Here is a 21,919-nt window from a genome sequence, read left to right as displayed (position 1 = left end):
AAATGTAAAGGAGGGCGTTTTAGGTTCCAGGGAAATTTTTTTCACCAGACAAAAGACTAATATATATATTAGTGTGTGTGTGTGTGTGTGTGTGTGTGTGTGTGTGTGTGTATATATATATATATATATATATATACACACACACACACACACACGCACACACAATTTAATACTGTACACAGCAATGATGATTGTGAGGCTTGGTTGAGGTGGTGAAGTCAGAGGGTGGGATATTTCCCAGGGAATGCCTTACTGCTAAATGATGAACTAGCACTCGGCTGAGCACTCAACAACACGTTGTTAATGTAGCCTCACACTCTACAAGGCAGCACAAATGGAGAGAGGGGAGACAGCATGGAAGACAGAGACACACACCCTGTGAGTGTGAGAGAGACACGCTCATTGCCCCTTTAAGTATGCTGACCCAACTCTAAGTACATTGCCTTTTTAAGTAGATCAGCAAGTTGAGACAGCAGCTGCTGCCAGCAAGCTCCCTTCGTCCTGAGCCTTGTCATGTCTGCCCCCACCCCACTCTATGGCAATGGGGTAAGTGGGGGGCAGGAGCACGGGGGAGGGGGACACCCTGACATTAGCACCCCTCTTCCCCCGCCCTCTCACCTCCCCTCCCAGCAAGCAGGAGGTTCCTGGGAGCAGCTCCAAGGCAGAGGGCAGGAGCAGCACATGGCAGTTGGGGGAGGGACAGCTGAACTGCCGGCAATTGGTAGCCTGCTGGGCAGCTGCCACACAGGGAACTTAGGGAAGCGGGGAGCTGATAGGGGGGCTGCCAATCCACCCTAGTTCCAAGCCCCCACCACCTCCCTCCAACGGGCTGCTCTTTCTGCAAGCAGTGGACAAAGCAGGCGGCTGCCAAACGACATTAGAAGGGAGCATTGCGCAACTTGAAACGACCAGGTTCTCTAATTGATCAGCAACGTAAGAACGTTAACCGGGACTACTGTACACAGTGTTGTTGTAGCCATGTCGATCCCGAGATATTAGGAGACAGTGGTTTGGCCTTGGCCCGAGAAGACAGGACAGAACAGCACAGTTGGCACTAATTGCTAGTCTGACCAACGAGGTTATGGAATAAATAAGCACCCCTTAGTGGCAGGGCTGAGGCACGCTGTGGACGATGCTGTGGATTCACTTTGTGAGGCTATCCATCCAGTTCCTTTTAGGGCCCTAACTTCACTCAAAATACAGTTAAAAAAAACCCCACAGAGACGGGGAAAAAACTGAGGCCAAACTTTTCACATTATTCATAAAGCCAAGACACCTAAATCCATGTGGAAGCACACCAATAAGTGCCGAGTACCCAGCAGCTCCCATTGATTTTTATTTTTTTTATGGGTGCTGCTCATGCTCATCACGTGTGAAAATGATGCCAGGTATTTAAGGCTCCTGAATCCTCACAGACGCTCGAATTTAGGCCCCTAGTTTTGAAAGTCTTGGCCTTTGTCACCTAACTTTATAAACCCAAGTTTGAAAATTTTGACCTGAGCCCCAATTCTCTGCAGTGCAAAGCCTGCTTTGTGACACTCTAGTGGCTCAAAGCAGTCCTGATGCCAGCTGGTCTGCTCACATGAGGAGTCCCTTTACCAGTCCTAAAGGGACCTTTGGTAGGGTTGAGCGCCTACAGTGTTTCCTATGCCCCTTCACTCCCAGCCCTCAGTGTAGGGAGCATGGGCCGGGCCAATGTGCAGCCGGCAGATCCCTGGCTGCCCCCCCCCCCCGCAAAAAAGTCATACTCCTACCTTAGGGCATACGTTCGTGTGCTTTGCAGGCACCTCCCATCATGCTGCCTTCCCCAGTGGAGGGTGGACGTGACTTTGCATGATCTGCACAGACCTAGATTATATGGAATACTGTAAAACATGCTAAAAATGAAGCTGTACAGACATACATTAGATTCCTTATAGACCAGGGGTCGGCAACCTTTCAGAAGTGGTGTGCCGAGTCTTCATTTATTCACTCTGATTTAAAGTTTCGCGTGCCAGTAATACATTTTAATGTTTTTAGAAGGTCTCTTTCTATAAGTCTATAATATAGAACTAAACTATTGTTGTATGTAAAGTAAATAAGGTTTTTAAAATGTTTTAAGAAGCTTCATTTAAAATTAAATTAAAATGCAGAGCCCCCCGGACCGGTGGCCAAGACCCGGGCAGAGTGAGTGCCACTGAAAATCAGCTCGTGTGCCGCCTTCGGCACACGTGCCATAGGTTGCCTACCCCTGTTATAGACCTTTACACCTTCCCGGGAAGGCAAAATGTAAGTGGCCAAATTCTCCTTTCAGTTACATCCATGCGGCCCCACTGAAGGCAACAGGTATAAGTCACAGCTGAATTTGGCCCAGTATGAGGTACAGTATGTGCCACTTCCGATATAAATAACCTAGGCAACTATCAGGTGCTAGAAGGGGAAGTAGAGAGAGAGAGACAGTTGCTTAGCAGTACAGATGAGAGACACAGATCAGTGAAAACATACCAACTGAATCGCTTCTGGCACTGGCTGGAACAAACTGGCTGATTCTTTTGTCTCCCTGATTGGTTTTGAAACCTAATGTAAGTGATGGGAATTAATTGCAGGCTTTATACTTAAGCTTTTAATAGTTAGATGTCCCTCCATCCCAAGAGTGGCAAAAAGAAAAAGAAGTCGGTGTCACTATTTGAAATTAACAAAGAGGGAATGCTAAAAACATCTTATATCTTGCATTTGTAGAGAAGAGGTGCACTTTTTTGCTGTTCGCTGCATCTGGCTAGAAATCAGTAAGAAGTGAATGCTCCAATTCTTCTCATTGGGTAACCCATCAAACGTTTTCAGTGGGAGCAGCTGGGCACTGAGCACTTCTGAAAATCTGGCCGTCAGTGTTTTAAATCAGTACATTTTGAATGACTATACTTTGGAAATAAACATCAATGTTATCCCTCAAAATCCGTAATGTTAAAATCAAACCCTTCTGAGCCTAGTTAAGGATTTATCCTTCAGAGCGGAAGTGAACACTTATACTGTGATTGAAGCCCACAACTGGCCACTTGATCACTGATCAAAATTCATCTACCTTTATTATGCCAATAATCTGACATTATAATGAAGAACAGAGAATCATGGTTTAAAGTCAGTCATAAATAATTTCCCCATCCCTACAAAGTAACACAGCAGCTGCACAACGACAGCAGTCTATTCCTTTAACATTGTCCTTCCCTCTGCTAATGCTCACGGAAGTTAAGACATGTGTGTGGACAGGATGGTTTTGTTTTTTGTATCATAACATACTTTTGTTTTAAACTTAATATAAGGAAATTAATTAGCCCAGGTACAGTAATTGCTGACTGCAAACAAACTGAATTCAATGAACAGATAGAAAGGAGTGTCAAGTCCACAGGCAGAATGCCACTGATATTAACACAACAGACAAGCAGTGTGATGCAAAGCCGATTTAATTCAGTAGAAAGATCCCCACTGATTGCTGTTGGTTTTAGATCAGGACCCAGATATAGTAAGGTAAAGAGAAGGCAGAGGAGTGGGACGCGGATGAAGATAGTTATCGGGTGATACCCAGGTGACGGTAGAGAAGGCAGAGGAGCGGGACGTGGATGAGGATAGGTATCGGGTGGTACCCAGGTGACGGAAGAGAAGGCAGAGGAGAGCGAAGTGGATGAGGATAGGTATCGGGTGGTACCCAGGTGACGGAAGAGAAGGCAGAGGAGAGGGACGTGGATGAGGATAGGTATCGGGTGATACCCAGGTGACGGAAGAGAAGGCAGAGGAGAGGGACGTGGATGAGGATAGGTATCGGGTGATACCCAGGTGACGGAAGAGAAGGCAGAGGAGAGGGACGTGGATGAGGATAGGTATCGGGTGATACCCAGGTGACGGAAGAGAAGGCAGAGGAGAGGGACGTGGATGAGGATAGGTATCGGGTGATACCCAGGTGACGGAAGAGAAGGCAGAGGAGAGGGACGTGGATGAGGATAGGTATCGGGTGATACCCAGGTGACGGAAGAGAAGGCAGAGGAGAGGGACGTGGATGAGGATAGGTATCGGGTGATACCCAGGTGACGGAAGAGAAGGCAGAGGAGAGGGACGTGGATGAGGATAGGTATCGGGTGATACCCAGGTGACGGAAGAGAAGGCAGAGGAGAGGGACGTGGATGAGGATAGGTATCGGGTGATACCCAGGTGACGGAAGAGAAGGCAGAGGAGAGGGACGTGGATGAGGATAGGTATCGGGTGATACCCAGGTGACGGAAGAGAAGGCAGAGGAGAGGGACGTGGATGAGGATAGGTATCGGGTGATACCCAGGTGACGGAAGAGAAGGCAGAGGAGAGGGACGTGGATGAGGATAGGTATCGGGTGATACCCAGGTGACGGAAGAGAAGGCAGAGGAGAGGGACGTGGATGAGGATAGGTATCGGGTGATACCCAGGTGACGGAAGAGAAGGCAGAGGAGAGGGACGTGGATGAGGATAGGTATCGGGTGATACCCAGGTGACGGAAGAGAAGGCAGAGGAGAGGGACGTGGATGAGGATAGGTATCGGGTGATACCCAGGTGACGGAAGAGAAGGCAGAGGAGAGGGACGTGGATGAGGATAGGTATCGGGTGATACCCAGGTGACGGAAGAGAAGGCAGAGGAGAGGGACGTGGATGAGGATAGGTATCGGGTGATACCCAGGTGACGGAAGAGAAGGCAGAGGAGAGGGACGTGGATGAGGATAGGTATCGGGTGATACCCAGGTGACGGAAGAGAAGGCAGAGGAGAGGGACGTGGATGAGGATAGGTATCGGGTGATACCCAGGTGACGGAAGAGAAGGCAGAGGAGAGGGACGTGGATGAGGATAGGTATCGGGTGATACCCAGGTGACGGAAGAGAAGGCAGAGGAGAGGGACGTGGATGAGGATAGGTATCGGGTGATACCCAGGTGACGGAAGAGAAGGCAGAGGAGAGGGACGTGGATGAGGATAGGTATCGGGTGATACCCAGGTGACGGAAGAGAAGGCAGAGGAGAGGGACGTGGATGAGGATAGGTATCGGGTGATACCCAGGTGACGGAAGAGAAGGCAGAGGAGAGGGACGTGGATGAGGATAGGTATCGGGTGATACCCAGGTGACGGAAGAGAAGGCAGAGGAGAGGGACGTGGATGAGGATAGGTATCGGGTGATACCCAGGTGACGGAAGAGAAGGCAGAGGAGAGGGACGTGGATGAGGATAGGTATCGGGTGATACCCAGGTGACGGAAGAGAAGGCAGAGGAGAGGGACGTGGATGAGGATAGGTATCGGGTGATACCCAGGTGACGGAAGAGAAGGCAGAGGAGAGGGACGTGGATGAGGATAGGTATCGGGTGATACCCAGGTGACGGAAGAGAAGGCAGAGGAGAGGGACGTGGATGAGGATAGGTATCGGGTGATACCCAGGTGACGGAAGAGAAGGCAGAGGAGAGGGACGTGGATGAGGATAGGTATCGGGTGATACCCAGGTGACGGAAGAGAAGGCAGAGGAGAGGGACGTGGATGAGGATAGGTATCGGGTGATACCCAGGTGACGGAAGAGAAGGCAGAGGAGAGGGACGTGGATGAGGATAGGTATCGGGTGATACCCAGGTGACGGAAGAGAAGGCAGAGGAGAGGGACGTGGATGAGGATAGGTATCGGGTGATACCCAGGTGACGGAAGAGAAGGCAGAGGAGAGGGACGTGGATGAGGATAGGTATCGGGTGATACCCAGGTGACGGAAGAGAAGGCAGAGGAGAGGGACGTGGATGAGGATAGGTATCGGGTGATACCCAGGTGACGGAAGAGAAGGCAGAGGAGAGGGACGTGGATGAGGATAGGTATCGGGTGATACCCAGGTGACGGAAGAGAAGGCAGAGGAGAGGGACGTGGATGAGGATAGGTATCGGGTGATACCCAGGTGACGGAAGAGAAGGCAGAGGAGAGGGACGTGGATGAGGATAGGTATCGGGTGATACCCAGGTGACGGAAGAGAAGGCAGAGGAGAGGGACGTGGATGAGGATAGGTATCGGGTGATACCCAGGTGACGGAAGAGAAGGCAGAGGAGAGGGACGTGGATGAGGATAGGTATCGGGTGATACCCAGGTGACGGAAGAGAAGGCAGAGGAGAGGGACGTGGATGAGGATAGGTATCGGGTGATACCCAGGTGACGGAAGAGAAGGCAGAGGAGAGGGACGTGGATGAGGATAGGTATCGGGTGATACCCAGGTGACGGAAGAGAAGGCAGAGGAGAGGGACGTGGATGAGGATAGGTATCGGGTGATACCCAGGTGACGGAAGAGAAGGCAGAGGAGAGGGACGTGGATGAGGATAGGTATCGGGTGATACCCAGGTGACGGAAGAGAAGGCAGAGGAGAGGGACGTGGATGAGGATAGGTATCGGGTGATACCCAGGTGACGGAAGAGAAGGCAGAGGAGAGGGACGTGGATGAGGATAGGTATCGGGTGATACCCAGGTGACGGAAGAGAAGGCAGAGGAGAGGGACGTGGATGAGGATAGGTATCGGGTGATACCCAGGTGACGGAAGAGAAGGCAGAGGAGAGGGACGTGGATGAGGATAGGTATCGGGTGATACCCAGGTGACGGAAGAGAAGGCAGAGGAGAGGGACGTGGATGAGGATAGGTATCGGGTGATACCCAGGTGACGGAAGAGAAGGCAGAGGAGAGGGACGTGGATGAGGATAGGTATCGGGTGATACCCAGGTGACGGAAGAGAAGGCAGAGGAGAGGGACGTGGATGAGGATAGGTATCGGGTGATACCCAGGTGACGGAAGAGAAGGCAGAGGAGAGGGACGTGGATGAGGATAGGTATCGGGTGATACCCAGGTGACGGAAGAGAAGGCAGAGGAGAGGGACGTGGATGAGGATAGGTATCGGGTGATACCCAGGTGACGGAAGAGAAGGCAGAGGAGAGGGACGTGGATGAGGATAGGTATCGGGTGATACCCAGGTGACGGAAGAGAAGGCAGAGGAGAGGGACGTGGATGAGGATAGGTATCGGGTGATACCCAGGTGACGGAAGAGAAGGCAGAGGAGAGGGACGTGGATGAGGATAGGTATCGGGTGATACCCAGGTGACGGAAGAGAAGGCAGAGGAGAGGGACGTGGATGAGGATAGGTATCGGGTGATACCCAGGTGACGGAAGAGAAGGCAGAGGAGAGGGACGTGGATGAGGATAGGTATCGGGTGATACCCAGGTGACGGAAGAGAAGGCAGAGGAGAGGGACGTGGATGAGGATAGGTATCGGGTGATACCCAGGTGACGGAAGAGAAGGCAGAGGAGAGGGACGTGGATGAGGATAGGTATCGGGTGATACCCAGGTGACGGAAGAGAAGGCAGAGGAGAGGGACGTGGATGAGGATAGGTATCGGGTGATACCCAGGTGACGGAAGAGAAGGCAGAGGAGAGGGACGTGGATGAGGATAGGTATCGGGTGATACCCAGGTGACGGAAGAGAAGGCAGAGGAGAGGGACGTGGATGAGGATAGGTATCGGGTGATACCCAGGTGACGGAAGAGAAGGCAGAGGAGAGGGACGTGGATGAGGATAGGTATCGGGTGATACCCAGGTGACGGAAGAGAAGGCAGAGGAGAGGGACGTGGATGAGGATAGGTATCGGGTGATACCCAGGTGACGGAAGAGAAGGCAGAGGAGAGGGACGTGGATGAGGATAGGTATCGGGTGATACCCAGGTGACGGAAGAGAAGGCAGAGGAGAGGGACGTGGATGAGGATAGGTATCGGGTGATACCCAGGTGACGGAAGAGAAGGCAGAGGAGAGGGACGTGGATGAGGATAGGTATCGGGTGATACCCAGGTGACGGAAGAGAAGGCAGAGGAGAGGGACGTGGATGAGGATAGGTATCGGGTGATACCCAGGTGACGGAAGAGAAGGCAGAGGAGAGGGACGTGGATGAGGATAGGTATCGGGTGATACCCAGGTGACGGAAGAGAAGGCAGAGGAGAGGGACGTGGATGAGGATAGGTATCGGGTGATACCCAGGTGACGGAAGAGAAGGCAGAGGAGAGGGACGTGGATGAGGATAGGTATCGGGTGATACCCAGGTGACGGAAGAGAAGGCAGAGGAGAGGGACGTGGATGAGGATAGGTATCGGGTGATACCCAGGTGACGGAAGAGAAGGCAGAGGAGAGGGACGTGGATGAGGATAGGTATCGGGTGATACCCAGGTGACGGAAGAGAAGGCAGAGGAGAGGGACGTGGATGAGGATAGGTATCGGGTGATACCCAGGTGACGGAAGAGAAGGCAGAGGAGAGGGACGTGGATGAGGATAGGTATCGGGTGATACCCAGGTGACGGAAGAGAAGGCAGAGGAGAGGGACGTGGATGAGGATAGGTATCGGGTGATACCCAGGTGACGGAAGAGAAGGCAGAGGAGAGGGACGTGGATGAGGATAGGTATCGGGTGATACCCAGGTGACGGAAGAGAAGGCAGAGGAGAGGGACGTGGATGAGGATAGGTATCGGGTGATACCCAGGTGACGGAAGAGAAGGCAGAGGAGAGGGACGTGGATGAGGATAGGTATCGGGTGATACCCAGGTGACGGAAGAGAAGGCAGAGGAGAGGGACGTGGATGAGGATAGGTATCGGGTGATACCCAGGTGACGGAAGAGAAGGCAGAGGAGAGGGACGTGGATGAGGATAGGTATCGGGTGATACCCAGGTGACGGAAGAGAAGGCAGAGGAGAGGGACGTGGATGAGGATAGGTATCGGGTGATACCCAGGTGACGGAAGAGAAGGCAGAGGAGAGGGACGTGGATGAGGATAGGTATCGGGTGATACCCAGGTGACGGAAGAGAAGGCAGAGGAGAGGGACGTGGATGAGGATAGGTATCGGGTGATACCCAGGTGACGGAAGAGAAGGCAGAGGAGAGGGACGTGGATGAGGATAGGTATCGGGTGATACCCAGGTGACGGAAGAGAAGGCAGAGGAGAGGGACGTGGATGAGGATAGGTATCGGGTGATACCCAGGTGACGGAAGAGAAGGCAGAGGAGAGGGACGTGGATGAGGATAGGTATCGGGTGATACCCAGGTGACGGAAGAGAAGGCAGAGGAGAGGGACGTGGATGAGGATAGGTATCGGGTGATACCCAGGTGACGGAAGAGAAGGCAGAGGAGAGGGACGTGGATGAGGATAGGTATCGGGTGATACCCAGGTGACGGAAGAGAAGGCAGAGGAGAGGGACGTGGATGAGGATAGGTATCGGGTGATACCCAGGTGACGGAAGAGAAGGCAGAGGAGAGGGACGTGGATGAGGATAGGTATCGGGTGATACCCAGGTGACGGAAGAGAAGGCAGAGGAGAGGGACGTGGATGAGGATAGGTATCGGGTGATACCCAGGTGACGGAAGAGAAGGCAGAGGAGAGGGACGTGGATGAGGATAGGTATCGGGTGATACCCAGGTGACGGAAGAGAAGGCAGAGGAGAGGGACGTGGATGAGGATAGGTATCGGGTGATACCCAGGTGACGGAAGAGAAGGCAGAGGAGAGGGACGTGGATGAGGATAGGTATCGGGTGATACCCAGGTGACGGAAGAGAAGGCAGAGGAGAGGGACGTGGATGAGGATAGGTATCGGGTGATACCCAGGTGACGGAAGAGAAGGCAGAGGAGAGGGACGTGGATGAGGATAGGTATCGGGTGATACCCAGGTGACGGAAGAGAAGGCAGAGGAGAGGGACGTGGATGAGGATAGGTATCGGGTGATACCCAGGTGACGGAAGAGAAGGCAGAGGAGAGGGACGTGGATGAGGATAGGTATCGGGTGATACCCAGGTGACGGAAGAGAAGGCAGAGGAGAGGGACGTGGATGAGGATAGGTATCGGGTGATACCCAGGTGACGGAAGAGAAGGCAGAGGAGAGGGACGTGGATGAGGATAGGTATCGGGTGATACCCAGGTGACGGAAGAGAAGGCAGAGGAGAGGGACGTGGATGAGGATAGGTATCGGGTGATACCCAGGTGACGGAAGAGAAGGCAGAGGAGAGGGACGTGGATGAGGATAGGTATCGGGTGATACCCAGGTGACGGAAGAGAAGGCAGAGGAGAGGGACGTGGATGAGGATAGGTATCGGGTGATACCCAGGTGACGGAAGAGAAGGCAGAGGAGAGGGACGTGGATGAGGATAGGTATCGGGTGATACCCAGGTGACGGAAGAGAAGGCAGAGGAGAGGGACGTGGATGAGGATAGGTATCGGGTGATACCCAGGTGACGGAAGAGAAGGCAGAGGAGAGGGACGTGGATGAGGATAGGTATCGGGTGATACCCAGGTGACGGAAGAGAAGGCAGAGGAGAGGGACGTGGATGAGGATAGGTATCGGGTGATACCCAGGTGACGGAAGAGAAGGCAGAGGAGAGGGACGTGGATGAGGATAGGTATCGGGTGATACCCAGGTGACGGAAGAGAAGGCAGAGGAGAGGGACGTGGATGAGGATAGGTATCGGGTGATACCCAGGTGACGGAAGAGAAGGCAGAGGAGAGGGACGTGGATGAGGATAGGTATCGGGTGATACCCAGGTGACGGAAGAGAAGGCAGAGGAGAGGGACGTGGATGAGGATAGGTATCGGGTGATACCCAGGTGACGGAAGAGAAGGCAGAGGAGAGGGACGTGGATGAGGATAGGTATCGGGTGATACCCAGGTGACGGAAGAGAAGGCAGAGGAGAGGGACGTGGATGAGGATAGGTATCGGGTGATACCCAGGTGACGGAAGAGAAGGCAGAGGAGAGGGACGTGGATGAGGATAGGTATCGGGTGATACCCAGGTGACGGAAGAGAAGGCAGAGGAGAGGGACGTGGATGAGGATAGGTATCGGGTGATACCCAGGTGACGGAAGAGAAGGCAGAGGAGAGGGACGTGGATGAGGATAGGTATCGGGTGATACCCAGGTGACGGAAGAGAAGGCAGAGGAGAGGGACGTGGATGAGGATAGGTATCGGGTGATACCCAGGTGACGGAAGAGAAGGCAGAGGAGAGGGACGTGGATGAGGATAGGTATCGGGTGGTACCCAGGTGACGGAAGAGAAGGCAGAGGAGCGGGACGTGGATGAGGATAGGTATTGGGTGATACCCAGGGGACGGAAGAGAAGGCAGAGGAGAGGGACGTGGATGAGGATAGGTATCGGGTGATACCCAGGTGACGGAAGAGAAGGCAGAGGAGAGGGACGTGGATGTGGATAGGTATCGGTTGATACCCAGGGGACGGTGGAGAAGGCAGAGGAGAGGGACGTGGATGAGGATAGGTATCGGGTGATACCCAGGTGACAGTAGGGAAGGCAGAAGAGAGCGAAGTGACGGTAGATACCTAGGTGTAGGTTGCTGTTCAAGAGTCATTGGACAACTTCAAAATGTTATTGAACAGGTGGGTTTTTCCACTGCCCTGCAAGTAACCAGAAACGGGTCTCTGGTTAGAAAGTGGGTGTTGTAGCCAGGGGACTATATTGATGTTTGTGGGCCTGACCCTGTGCCCATTAACATCACTGACAACCTTTACACAGACTTCTGTGAGTGCTGAATCACACCATAGATATGGTGTAATGAATTGGGGGTGGAGGGTATTTCAACAGTGCCATCAATGCCCCACAGTGACACACCAAATTATTAGTATTCATTTTATTTATTTATTTCAGCCTCCAAAAGTGTACCAGGCACCTCCCCGTCCAAATAAGAAGCTGTGGGAGCAGCTCCTCAGGTGGTGCAGGTTGTCTTAGCTCCATTGAAGTCGGAGCCAACGCTGACAAACTACACCCACTGGGGAGCTGCGCCGTGGCCCCTGCCATGAAGAGCTCACAGTCTCAGGGCCAGATTGTGTCTGACCCTTATGCTGCTGCAGAGTGTGATGGGGGAGAGCATACGGAGCCTTCTGCAGTGTCCAGGCCGTGCTCTGGTCCATAGGAGATGGCTGGCTGCTTAGAGAGAGACCAAGCTGTACCCCATCAGGGGATATAATAATGGTGCACAGCAGGAAATATTCCACCTCCAAGTGATTCCTCTGTAGCAGTTCAGCTCCACCCCACCCTTTACTGTGGACTGGGCCTAATTTAAGCTGCATTCATAGGTTAAAAACCCCTGGCTGTGCTGAACTCACTCTGTTTGTTTGTTTATTTCAGATATGAGGAGAGAGAGCGCTGAAACCCTCTTCAGTGACTGTAAGTGAAAGCACTGCATGCTTGGCAGTTCCCTGACTGTTTTATTTTTCTGGCCTTTTAAAAAGCTTCCTCTTTCTCTCTTGAATGAAGTTGACCTTACACTTTACACAGAGCCTTGCACTGTCATGGGGGATGCATCTTCCCAATTCCTTCAGGTTTTACTAGGGTGACCATATTTCCCAAAGGGAAAACGGAACACCACCCGGGGCTCGCCTGAGCCTCCCACCCTGCGGGGGGCTTGCCTGAAGGAGGCGTCCACATTCTCCGGAGTCTGGCAGATCTGAGCTGATCTGGCTCCATTACGCTGTTGTCTGCTGTGCCATTGATGAAGTTGGATGCCTTTAGAATCGCAGAGGGAGTCTTCTCACCTGTTCCAGGTACTCAGCCTTATGGGACAGAGCGTCAGTCTTTCCATTTCTGGTTCCTGGGCAATAGGCAACTATGAAGTCAAACTGGATGAAGAAGAGGGACCAGTGGATCTGTTGTTGGTTGAAGTATCCAGTTGCTCGAAGATATTCCAGGTTTTTATGGGCTGTGAGCACTTGGACAGGAAACCTGACCACTTCCAGTAGAAACAACATTCCCCTCTCTCTACTACGTGGGTTTCCAAGGGTGAACCGGACTCCTTTTCACAGAAGGGTGCTCAGAGGAGCAACTAGTCTGGAAAATCCCTCAATGAATCACCTGTAGAAGTTAGCACAGCCTAGGAACCATTGGACCCCACTGGTGTCCTTTGGTGCAGCACAGTCGGAGGTGACGGCCACCTTGCATGGGTCCCTGGTTATTCCCTCAGAGGAGATAATGTAACCAAAGAATTCTATTGTATCCTGGTCACACTTGCATTTTTTGGGCTTGGCATATAGATGGCATTGGCAAAGTCTAGGATGCCGTGGACATGCTGATCAAGAGAAGCCTGATTGTCAGAAAAGATGAGTATGTCGTCCAGATAAATGACTACGTGGCAGTCTAACGCATCTCTGAAGATATTGTTTATGAAGTACTGAAATGTTTCTGGGGCATTGCACAGGCCGAATGGCATGACCAGGCACTCAGTGTCTGTCCCATGTATGGAAGTTGGTCTTCCACTCATCTCCCTCTCTATTTGGGACAAAGTTATATTTTACTGCAAAGTAAAAACCTTTGCAGAGCGGAGTCTTTTGTAAAAGCATGTTAATGAGAGGGAGAGAACGTTGATTTCGAATTGGGACTCTGTTTAACAGCCGATAGTCAACACAAAGCCTTATTGATCCATCTTTTTTCTTCACAAAGAAAATTGGAGCCCCAGCTGGAGACATGGAAGGATAGCTAAACCACATTTGTAGATATTCCTGGAGGTAGTCATGGAGAGCCTGAAGTTCTGGCTCCGAAAGGAAGCAGATGCGGACAAAGGGGATTGGAGTGGGCTGAAAGTTGATGGGACAGTTACAGCTGCAATGGAGTGGCAGAGCATCTGCATTCTGTTTCTCGAACATATTGGTAAAATCCTTATATTTAAGTGGTAACTTGGAGGCAGTGGACTGGACTGCAGTGGGTAACAAGACTCCCTGGGGATTAACCTGCTCAGACTTGGAATCTCGAGGAAGGCTCCCAGTCTACGGTCCCCATATTTGGATTCCAGGGACAGAATTGTTGGCAATGTGGGGAGCCGAACAGTATTGTGCCTGCCTGCCAATGAATGCATGGATCATAAGAAGTGTCCAGGGCATGCTGAGAACAACTGGAAAATGTGGTGCTCAGATAAGGGCAAACTGAAGGGTTTCTTGGTGACCCTGAAGAGTCACCACCTGCAGGGGTGTGGTCTGGGGGGTAACTGGGCCTGATGAAATGAGCAAGCCATCAATAGATTCCACCAAGTCTGGAGTGTCCTTGCGTTGGGTGGGGATCTGATGTACTCATACGAAGTCCTGATCCATGAAGTTGCCGGAGGCATCAGAATCCACCAGTGCCTCCCGGTGGACGTTGGAGATGGAGGGGTGCGGGCTTGCAGAGGGAGTTGCAGATGTGTCAGTACACACCTGGTCATTGTCAGCGTATCAGCAGACAGGTACGGATGCTGGGTACCGATAAGAGGCAGAGAGCGCCACCCCCACCCAGACTCCCTCCTGGGGGCTGCGGCTTGGCATTCCCTGACCTGGGTGCAGAGTGGACCTTGGCAGGGCAGCCCAATGCGAAGTGTCCTGGTCTTCCACAGTACAGGCATAGCCACAATGCTCGATGCTGCATTTTCTCTGTTGAGCTGCATGGGTTCGGGCTGTGGGGAAAGCACTGAAGGTTGATGGGCTGGAGACAGGAGGACTGGCAGGATCTGGGAAGCTGAACTTCTTTCTTGGCTGTGTTCCATCAGGCAGTTGTCAGTCTTTATGCTGAGGTCAATCAGGACATCCATAATGGGTGGGGAGTCCACTTGTGTGAGCTCATCTTTGATGTCATCATTTAGGCTGAAGCAGAAATGATAATACTGTGCGGCCTCGTTCCATTCAGTCTCTGCTACCAAGCAGTGGAACTCTGGGGCATACTTAGCAACGTGCTGAGGTCACTGCTGTGACGCCCGAAGGGTACTCTCGGCTCTACGCTCGAAGATTGTGGCCACGGCATGAATGAAGTCTTCAAGCTGGCCCAGGAGTGGGCTTGCTTTCTCTAGGAGTGGGAATGCCCAGGCCAGAGCTTCCCCAGTCAGCCGGCTAATAATGAGCTCCACTCTGCATTGGTCAGTGGGGAACAACTGCGGGCGCAGCAGAAATAGGAGCAGGGAAAGATTGGCCAGGAGGGATCTGTACTAGCCACTGGTCTGGACCCCTTGTCGGCCTAGTTCCCCTGTTTTAGAATTTGGGCTGCTCAAACTGTCAGGAGACCAGGTCATAGGCAGTCAGAGCAGGAGTCAGACCTAGTGGTTGGAGGCCGAATTCCAGAGTCTGGGGTCGAAACAGGGTCGGCGTCAGAGCTGGGGATTGGAACTGAAGTCAGAGTCCGAATGACAGAGCCAAAGGTTGAGGCAGAGTTGGAGTCAGGAGTCGGAGCTGAGGATCGGAACCAGATGACCAGGAGTTAGGGAAGGGCAGGAGCAAGGCTGGTCAGGGTCTGGGCTGGAGCTGTGGAAGAGCAGAGCAGGAGCAGAGCTCGGAGAGATGGGTGCAGGGAGACAGAGAGTCTGTGGACGTGTGTGTTAAGCAGCCAGCAAGCTGCTGCTGCTGCTAGGGTTAAGAACCGGCCTTCTGGCTTTCTCAGCCAGTCAGGCAGGGCAGTCCATCAGGCAGCCTAGGGTGTCAGGAGTACTGAACAGGTGCAGCTGAGGGCCTTATGCCTGACAGACCGTCAACTACTCCTGGATTTCCAGGTAGTAGCAGAAGCCAAGAATCTTGTCTTTGTCTCCTCTTGGCAAAGAGCTTGTCACCTTTCCTGTCAGATGCACACCTCGCTATGGTTATCCATGCCTTTGTCACTTCCGGCTTGGATTAGTGCAACATGCTCTACTTGGGGCTACGCTCAAGAACCATTTGGAAACTTCAGCTGGTGCAAATCGCAGCTGCCAGTTTCTATAGCAGTGTTTCACTGAGAGCGCATTGCATACACGCTCCATATGTTGCACTGTCTTCCAAGTCATGTCTGGCTGAAATTCAAGGTGCTGCTTTTTCTGTAAAATACTACATGGTGAGGGTCCCAGCTGTCTTCGAGAGGTGCCTTATCCCAGCAACTGAGACCAGCTGCGACGTTCAAACCGACACTCCTTGGAGGCGGGGTGCAGGGTGAAGGGCTCTCGACTCTAGAATTTGCTCCTCTTAGTCATGCAATTGAGCCTGTTGAAGTCTGTTGAACTTCATGGCTCTCCACAAGCCTCATCTGTTCTCTCAGACTTTTACTTGAGGGGGTGGGTGTGGACAGCCTCCATATCAGGGCGTGTTTTGAGTTTGACATTATGTCATTACAGGGTCTAATTGCATGTTATCTTACGGTACATTTTGTACATGTGCCTAGAGGCATCAAGAGGCACAATTAGTACATTGAGAAATGACTTATGTTCTCTCTCCCCATTTTGACAGTCTGTGGGTTACGACAGAATAGATCATCGAAATCAAAATCGTCATCAACGTCCGAAAGAGTAGTCGGAGGGTTGGCTTCTGCAGAGCTTGGGGATTGGCCGTGGCAAGCGAGTTTACGGCAGAACAACATCCACCGTTGTGGTGCAACGCTGATCAGCAACACGTGGCTTCTGTCTGCAGCTCACTGCTTTAGAAAGTAAGTTCCCAGCTCTGAAAGAGACTGCAGGACGATGTGGTATGTACTGACCTGCACATCAAATGGTGCTCCATTCAGAACCAATGCCAAGCCCCGGAAGGGCCGTAGTAAAGTTGCAGCGTTTCAGGCAGAGAGCGGTGACCGTTCTTTTTGAAGCTTGAGAAAATAGTTCCTGAGGAAAAGGCTCTGGAAGATGCTGCAAAGGAAGCGGTTCTGCCTAAGGTCAGGTAGGGCAAGAGGAATGACTTCGTGCTATCACAGCTTGGCCCAAATATACATGTTTTTTGAGCCATTAGGTCACCTTACCCCTTTCCTTCTATGGACAGCGGTGTGTGGTGTTCCCTGGAGCAGAGGTTAGAATTTGATGGTTCCATCACTCCTTTTTTGAATAGCCAAGGAGACAGTGAAGGCTCATTGCTTCTGAAGGGTGTGGCAATATAAAAACTGGAATAGATTAAGGGTCAGCAAACGGCAAGGCAAGCACCTTTGGTTACCTGCTGTAGTGTGCTGTATTCGCTTTGTGTATTGGGAAGCTACCTGGCCACATTTATGATTTGGCCAGTGAGTAATACAGATGGGATGGTGCAGGCCCAATTCTCCATTCCACCAAGATCTTCCAAGGCTTTTGTAAGGAAATATGGGTGAGGTTTTGAGCTACATACACTGGACCAAGTCTAGAGACCTTTATCTCCATGGCTTAAATATATCTACAAAGTTCTTTCATCTTTTCCAGAGCAAATAACCCACGTCTATGGACTGTTACCTTTGGAACTCTTTTAAGACCTTCAAGAATGAAACGCTTTGTCAAAGCTATTATTGTCCATGAAAAGTACCGTTATCCAGCACACAACTATGATATAGCTATCGTGAAACTCTCGAAAGGAGTTGATTTTACAAATACCGTACATCGCGTCTGTCTGCCAGATCCATCTCAGATTTTCCCATATAATTCTGACGCTGTCATCACAGGCTGGGGAGCACTGAGCGACGATGGTGAGTGCCTCCATCTGCAAAAAAAAAAAAAAAAAAAAAAACAACATCTGACGTTTTACATTAATGATGAGTCCAACTAACTGTTTAAGTGAGAGCAGCTATGTGGCCACATCTTGTTTAATCCTTGCAAAAAAGTCATAGATTTGTGTAACTATAAGAAACACATTCTGCATTTACTTGCTCTCTAATGTTGGGTTGGAAAAAGACAAAGCTGCCAGCCACTGAAACAGAAACTGGGGAGGAGTCTGACATTCTGTTTCTGTCCATACATTTGAGATTGCAAGCTCTTTGTGGCAAGCACTGTCTAGCAATGTGTTTGTACAGTGAATATGACAACAGGGTGCTGACCTTGATTGGGGTTTCCCAAAACCTTTGTGAGATATGTATTATAACCCATGGAGCAGGGGTGCAAACGGAGCTGGAGATCGGTGGCTTACTCAAGTTCACACAGTCAGAACAAAACTAGCCATAGAACTAGCCATCTTGGCTCCGTGTCACCTGCTGAAATTATTAGCCTCTGCTCCATTGTATGGTACTGTACTCAGGAGTAAATCGACTGTGGTAGGCCTCCTCTCCCACCTCAGTGATACCGCTCCTATGTCCTCATATGAGAGTGTGCCATCTTAATCAGTGACTCACGGCTCTTTACTACGGAACCCTTCAAGCCCTTCCTACAAAGTAATGTTGATTATAATGTATGTACAACTCCTCCCGTATATTACTTCAATCTATGAAAAGTGGTACAAGCTGGAGCAGCTCTATGTCTTCTTAGCCCAGCCCAGCACTCTCACCCATGAACAGATGCTAAATGCTCCTTCCACATCTTAGCTAGTGCAAAGGATTTATATTTGTAGAGTCATTTTTTCCCTTCAGGCCCGAGTCCTAATGTTCTCCGGGAAGCAACAGTGAAACTCATAGACTCAAACACTTGCAATAGGAAAGAAGTGTACGATGGGGTCATCACACCTGGGATGTTGTGTGCTGGATACTTGGAAGGAGGAGTAGATGCCTGTCAGGTAGGTCTAAGTTCAATACTGAGAACTAGTAGGGAAAATGACTTTAAATGATTAAATATAGTGATCCCCAAATCTTAACCAATACTGTATCTGCTCCTTCCCTGGGTTCTTTGTTTATATGGGTTCTGATTCAACCAAGACTCTGGCAAAGAGGTTTGTAAAATAAAACATTTTTTACCTGCAGTTTAGCACATAAAACTCATATTAACAGAACTAGGAGAGTACTTGTAAAATTCAAAAGTGCCAGATGGAACTGGAGCCCTGTAATTCAAAGTTGGCTGGTGCCCAATCTTTATCTCCCATCATGGCCTGCACAGTTTGTCACTCCCCACCAGCTCCCACAAGTATTGCCATCTCCTGGCTTCCCTGTGTCGCTGCCTCAGCCTTCCTCCATCCCCGCCCTGCAGCTATTGAGTTCCTGTTGGCAAGTGATTTGTTTTCTGCTAGGAAGTGGGCCTGATTCCCATTTACATTCGGGCTCTGCTCTATAAAGGGGCCTTAATGTGAGAGTAAATTGTTATGCTGGAGCTAGGCATGACAGCAGAGTTAAGATGAATTATAGTTATGCCTATTTTAAGGCCCTTTTGCACTGCTAGAGTGCAATAAAGTGGCCTTAGGATAAATGAGAATCTGTCCCGTAAGGAACAAATTACTTTGTACTCTCTCTCTGCTAGCTTTGACGCTGAGTGATACCTGACCTGCTTTTTTCCAGATAATAAAAATGAGGCATCATCTGAGATGTCAAACATTAAAAAATTCAACAGCAGCAGGCAGCCAGGACCAGACAGTAACCGTTCAAGAATTCTGAAGGAGTTTAGGAATGAAGTGGCTGAGCAATCGCTTATTAAAATGTGCAATCACTCATTAAAATCAGTTTCTGGTCTGGAGAGCAGCAAATGTACCTGTTTTTTTTTTTAAAAGGTGCTAAGGCATTACGGAGCAGTGAGACGGCTTCAGGACCAGGAAAACTGGTTGAAACAATAATTAAAGATTGTTCTAAAACAAGATGCACATGGGATGCTGCAACGTTTGACGTGCAGACTGCCAGGATCATATCCAAACCAAAACTGTCTCCATGGCAATATTTTTAACATTTCTATTGAGGTTCTGAAAAGTTCATCTAAATGTTGAGTCTAAATACTTAACAGCTCCCCATTATAGCCCCAATCCTGCAAAGAGTTCTGCATGTGCTTAACTTTATGCATATGAGTATTCCCATTCAATTCAATGTGCATGAAATTATTATATGCCAAAGTCTTTGCAGGATTGGGGCCTAAATATCTTCAGTCCAGATAACCTAGTTCCTGTGTTCCCATTCTATTCCACATAGAAAAGGGCTATCATTTATATCTTTCAGTAAAGTTGGTGAAGGAAGGGAATATATTCCCTGTTATACCAGAACTAACTTGCCTGAAATCCCGTAAACGTCCCAGACCAATCTGATTTACGTGTGATGCTATTTACACAGTGTCTGAATTTAAAATCTGAGAGAGGCTAATGTGTTTAACATGTAAAGAAATGTCATCAACTTAAAAACCACAGTTCTGACTGAAAACTTCTTTTTAACCTACTATAGTTACAAGTAACACCTAAGATTGTTTAGAAGGGAAAGGATTGCGGGGAAAATATTGTTCTTGTTCCGTTTGCTGTGCGTGTTTGACAGTACTTTGTGTACAACTGTTTTACTGTTTCCCCTGAAAGACTCCCTCTGATTTCAGTGGGCTTGAGATTAAGTCCTTAGTCAGGTTCCCATTCTCCACTACAGAAACTGGCAGGGGGCTCCTTGGCTGGCAAAGAACCACAGCTTATCATGTAGGGCAGTGGCTCTCAACCTTTCCAGACGACTGTACCCCTTTCAACAGTCTGATTTGTCTTGTGTACCCTCAAGTTTCACCCCACTTCAAAACGACTTGCTTACAAAATCAGACATAAAAATACAGGTGTCACAGCACACTGTTACTGACACATTGCTGAACTTCCTCATTTTTACCATATAATTATAAAATAAATCAAATGGAATATAAATATTGTACTTACGTTTCAGTGTATCTTATATAGTGCAGGTTAAACAAGGCTTTGTCTGTATGAAATTTTAGTTTGTACTGACTTTGCTAGCGCTTTTTATGTAGCCTGCCATAAAACTAGGCAAATATTTAGTGAGTTGATGTAATCCCGGAAGACCTCTGAGTACCCCCCGGGGTAGGCGTACCTCTGGTTGAGAACCAGTGCTGTAGGGCACATCTGCACGGCAAATGAAGGTGTGAGTGTAGCATGGGTAGACATGCCCATGGTAGCTTTAGTCTAGCTAGTGTGGATAACAGTAGTAGTGAAGACGTGGTGGCACGGGCTTCGGCGCAGACTAGCCATCTCAGTACAAGCCCACCAGGGACTCCGGATACCTACTCTGGTTGCTGGCCCACGCTGAAGTTGGTGTCGCCACATCTTCGCTACTGTTATCCGTGCTAGCTAGATTAAAACTCACATGGGTATGCCTACCTGTGCTCCAATCATATCTTCATTTGCGGGATAGATGTACCCTTAGTTTTTGGAAAGTGACTAAGTTCCAGGTTGATGGTGTTCCTTTAAATAATACTCTCTTCCCATCTTCCATCAAAGGAAGCTGTCCCTTTCCACACCCTATTGCCTGTGAAAATAGCTATATTTTCCTTTCTGGTACACTCAATTTCTTTTTTCTCTTTTTTCCTCCTCTCGTAGGGTGACTCTGGTGGCCCACTGGTTAGTCCAGATTCTAGAGGAATGTGGTATCTCGTGGGAATAGTGAGCTGGGGAGATGAATGTGCTAAACCAAATAAGCCGGGAGTCTACACACGAGTGACTTACTATCGGGACTGGATCACCTCAAAAATTGGCCTCTAATGCTGCAGAAGTCACAACTGGACTAAGCTACACAGGCTGTATGCAGGTCATACTTGTCTGTAACTCTACAAGGTGTCATTTAATCTATATATCCCTACATCAATTCCTGTCCAAAACAAGCGCGAGCTTCGCTGCTGGAGATGCCATAGCCCCTTGTGAATTTACACTGAATGTGTGAGATCACCTGCCTCCTCTCCAAACTCCGAACCACTCTGGCCTATTAGAGGAAAGGAAAGCACCCCATCAAAATGAAAAAAGCTGCTGATTTATTTATTTTACTAGTTAAAAAGTGTATGTACTTTCCCCAGGAAAGGAGAGTTACCTGTCCCAAGGTCTGATGATTCCCCCAGCCTTGCTACCCTCCTCCTCCTCCACTGGGGCCCAAAGTCTTAGCCACTTTTATTCTAGCTAGGCAAGGCTGGACAGTTCCTCCTTTCAGAGCCTATCAGCACAGTTCACCAATCACAAGAGACTGGTTGCAATTAAGACTCAGGGCTTTCCCTCCAGTTGCTGAGAGCCTGGCCTCCCCCACTGCTCCAGAACATGGAATGAGGAGGACGAGAAATAAACTAGAGTATACAGCATGGCAGTGCAGGGTCCTGG

The 21,919-nt window shown here is 50.0% G+C and overlaps 1 protein-coding gene across 1 annotated transcript in view; it reads left to right on the top strand.

The window, feature by feature from the left end:
- LOC117877810 (transmembrane protease serine 11C-like) overlaps window positions 1–21,316 on the top strand; it is a 61,466-nt gene extending 40,150 nt beyond the window's left edge. The window contains exons 6-10 of the mRNA XM_034771315.1: window positions 12,159–12,197; window positions 16,235–16,430; window positions 17,164–17,423; window positions 18,297–18,439; window positions 21,155–21,316. Coding sequence (XP_034627206.1) covers window positions 12,159–12,197; window positions 16,235–16,430; window positions 17,164–17,423; window positions 18,297–18,439; window positions 21,155–21,316 — 800 coding nt within the window. The remainder of the gene's footprint in view (window positions 1–12,158; window positions 12,198–16,234; window positions 16,431–17,163; window positions 17,424–18,296; window positions 18,440–21,154) is intronic.
- Window positions 21,317–21,919: the final 603 nt, after the last annotated feature.

This window comes from Trachemys scripta, chromosome 5 (assembly GCF_013100865.1).
Source record: "Trachemys scripta elegans isolate TJP31775 chromosome 5, CAS_Tse_1.0, whole genome shotgun sequence".
NCBI lineage: Eukaryota > Metazoa > Chordata > Testudines > Emydidae > Trachemys > Trachemys scripta.
Note: the sequence above shows the minus strand (reverse complement) of the source record. Positions and strands in the feature narration are given on the sequence as shown.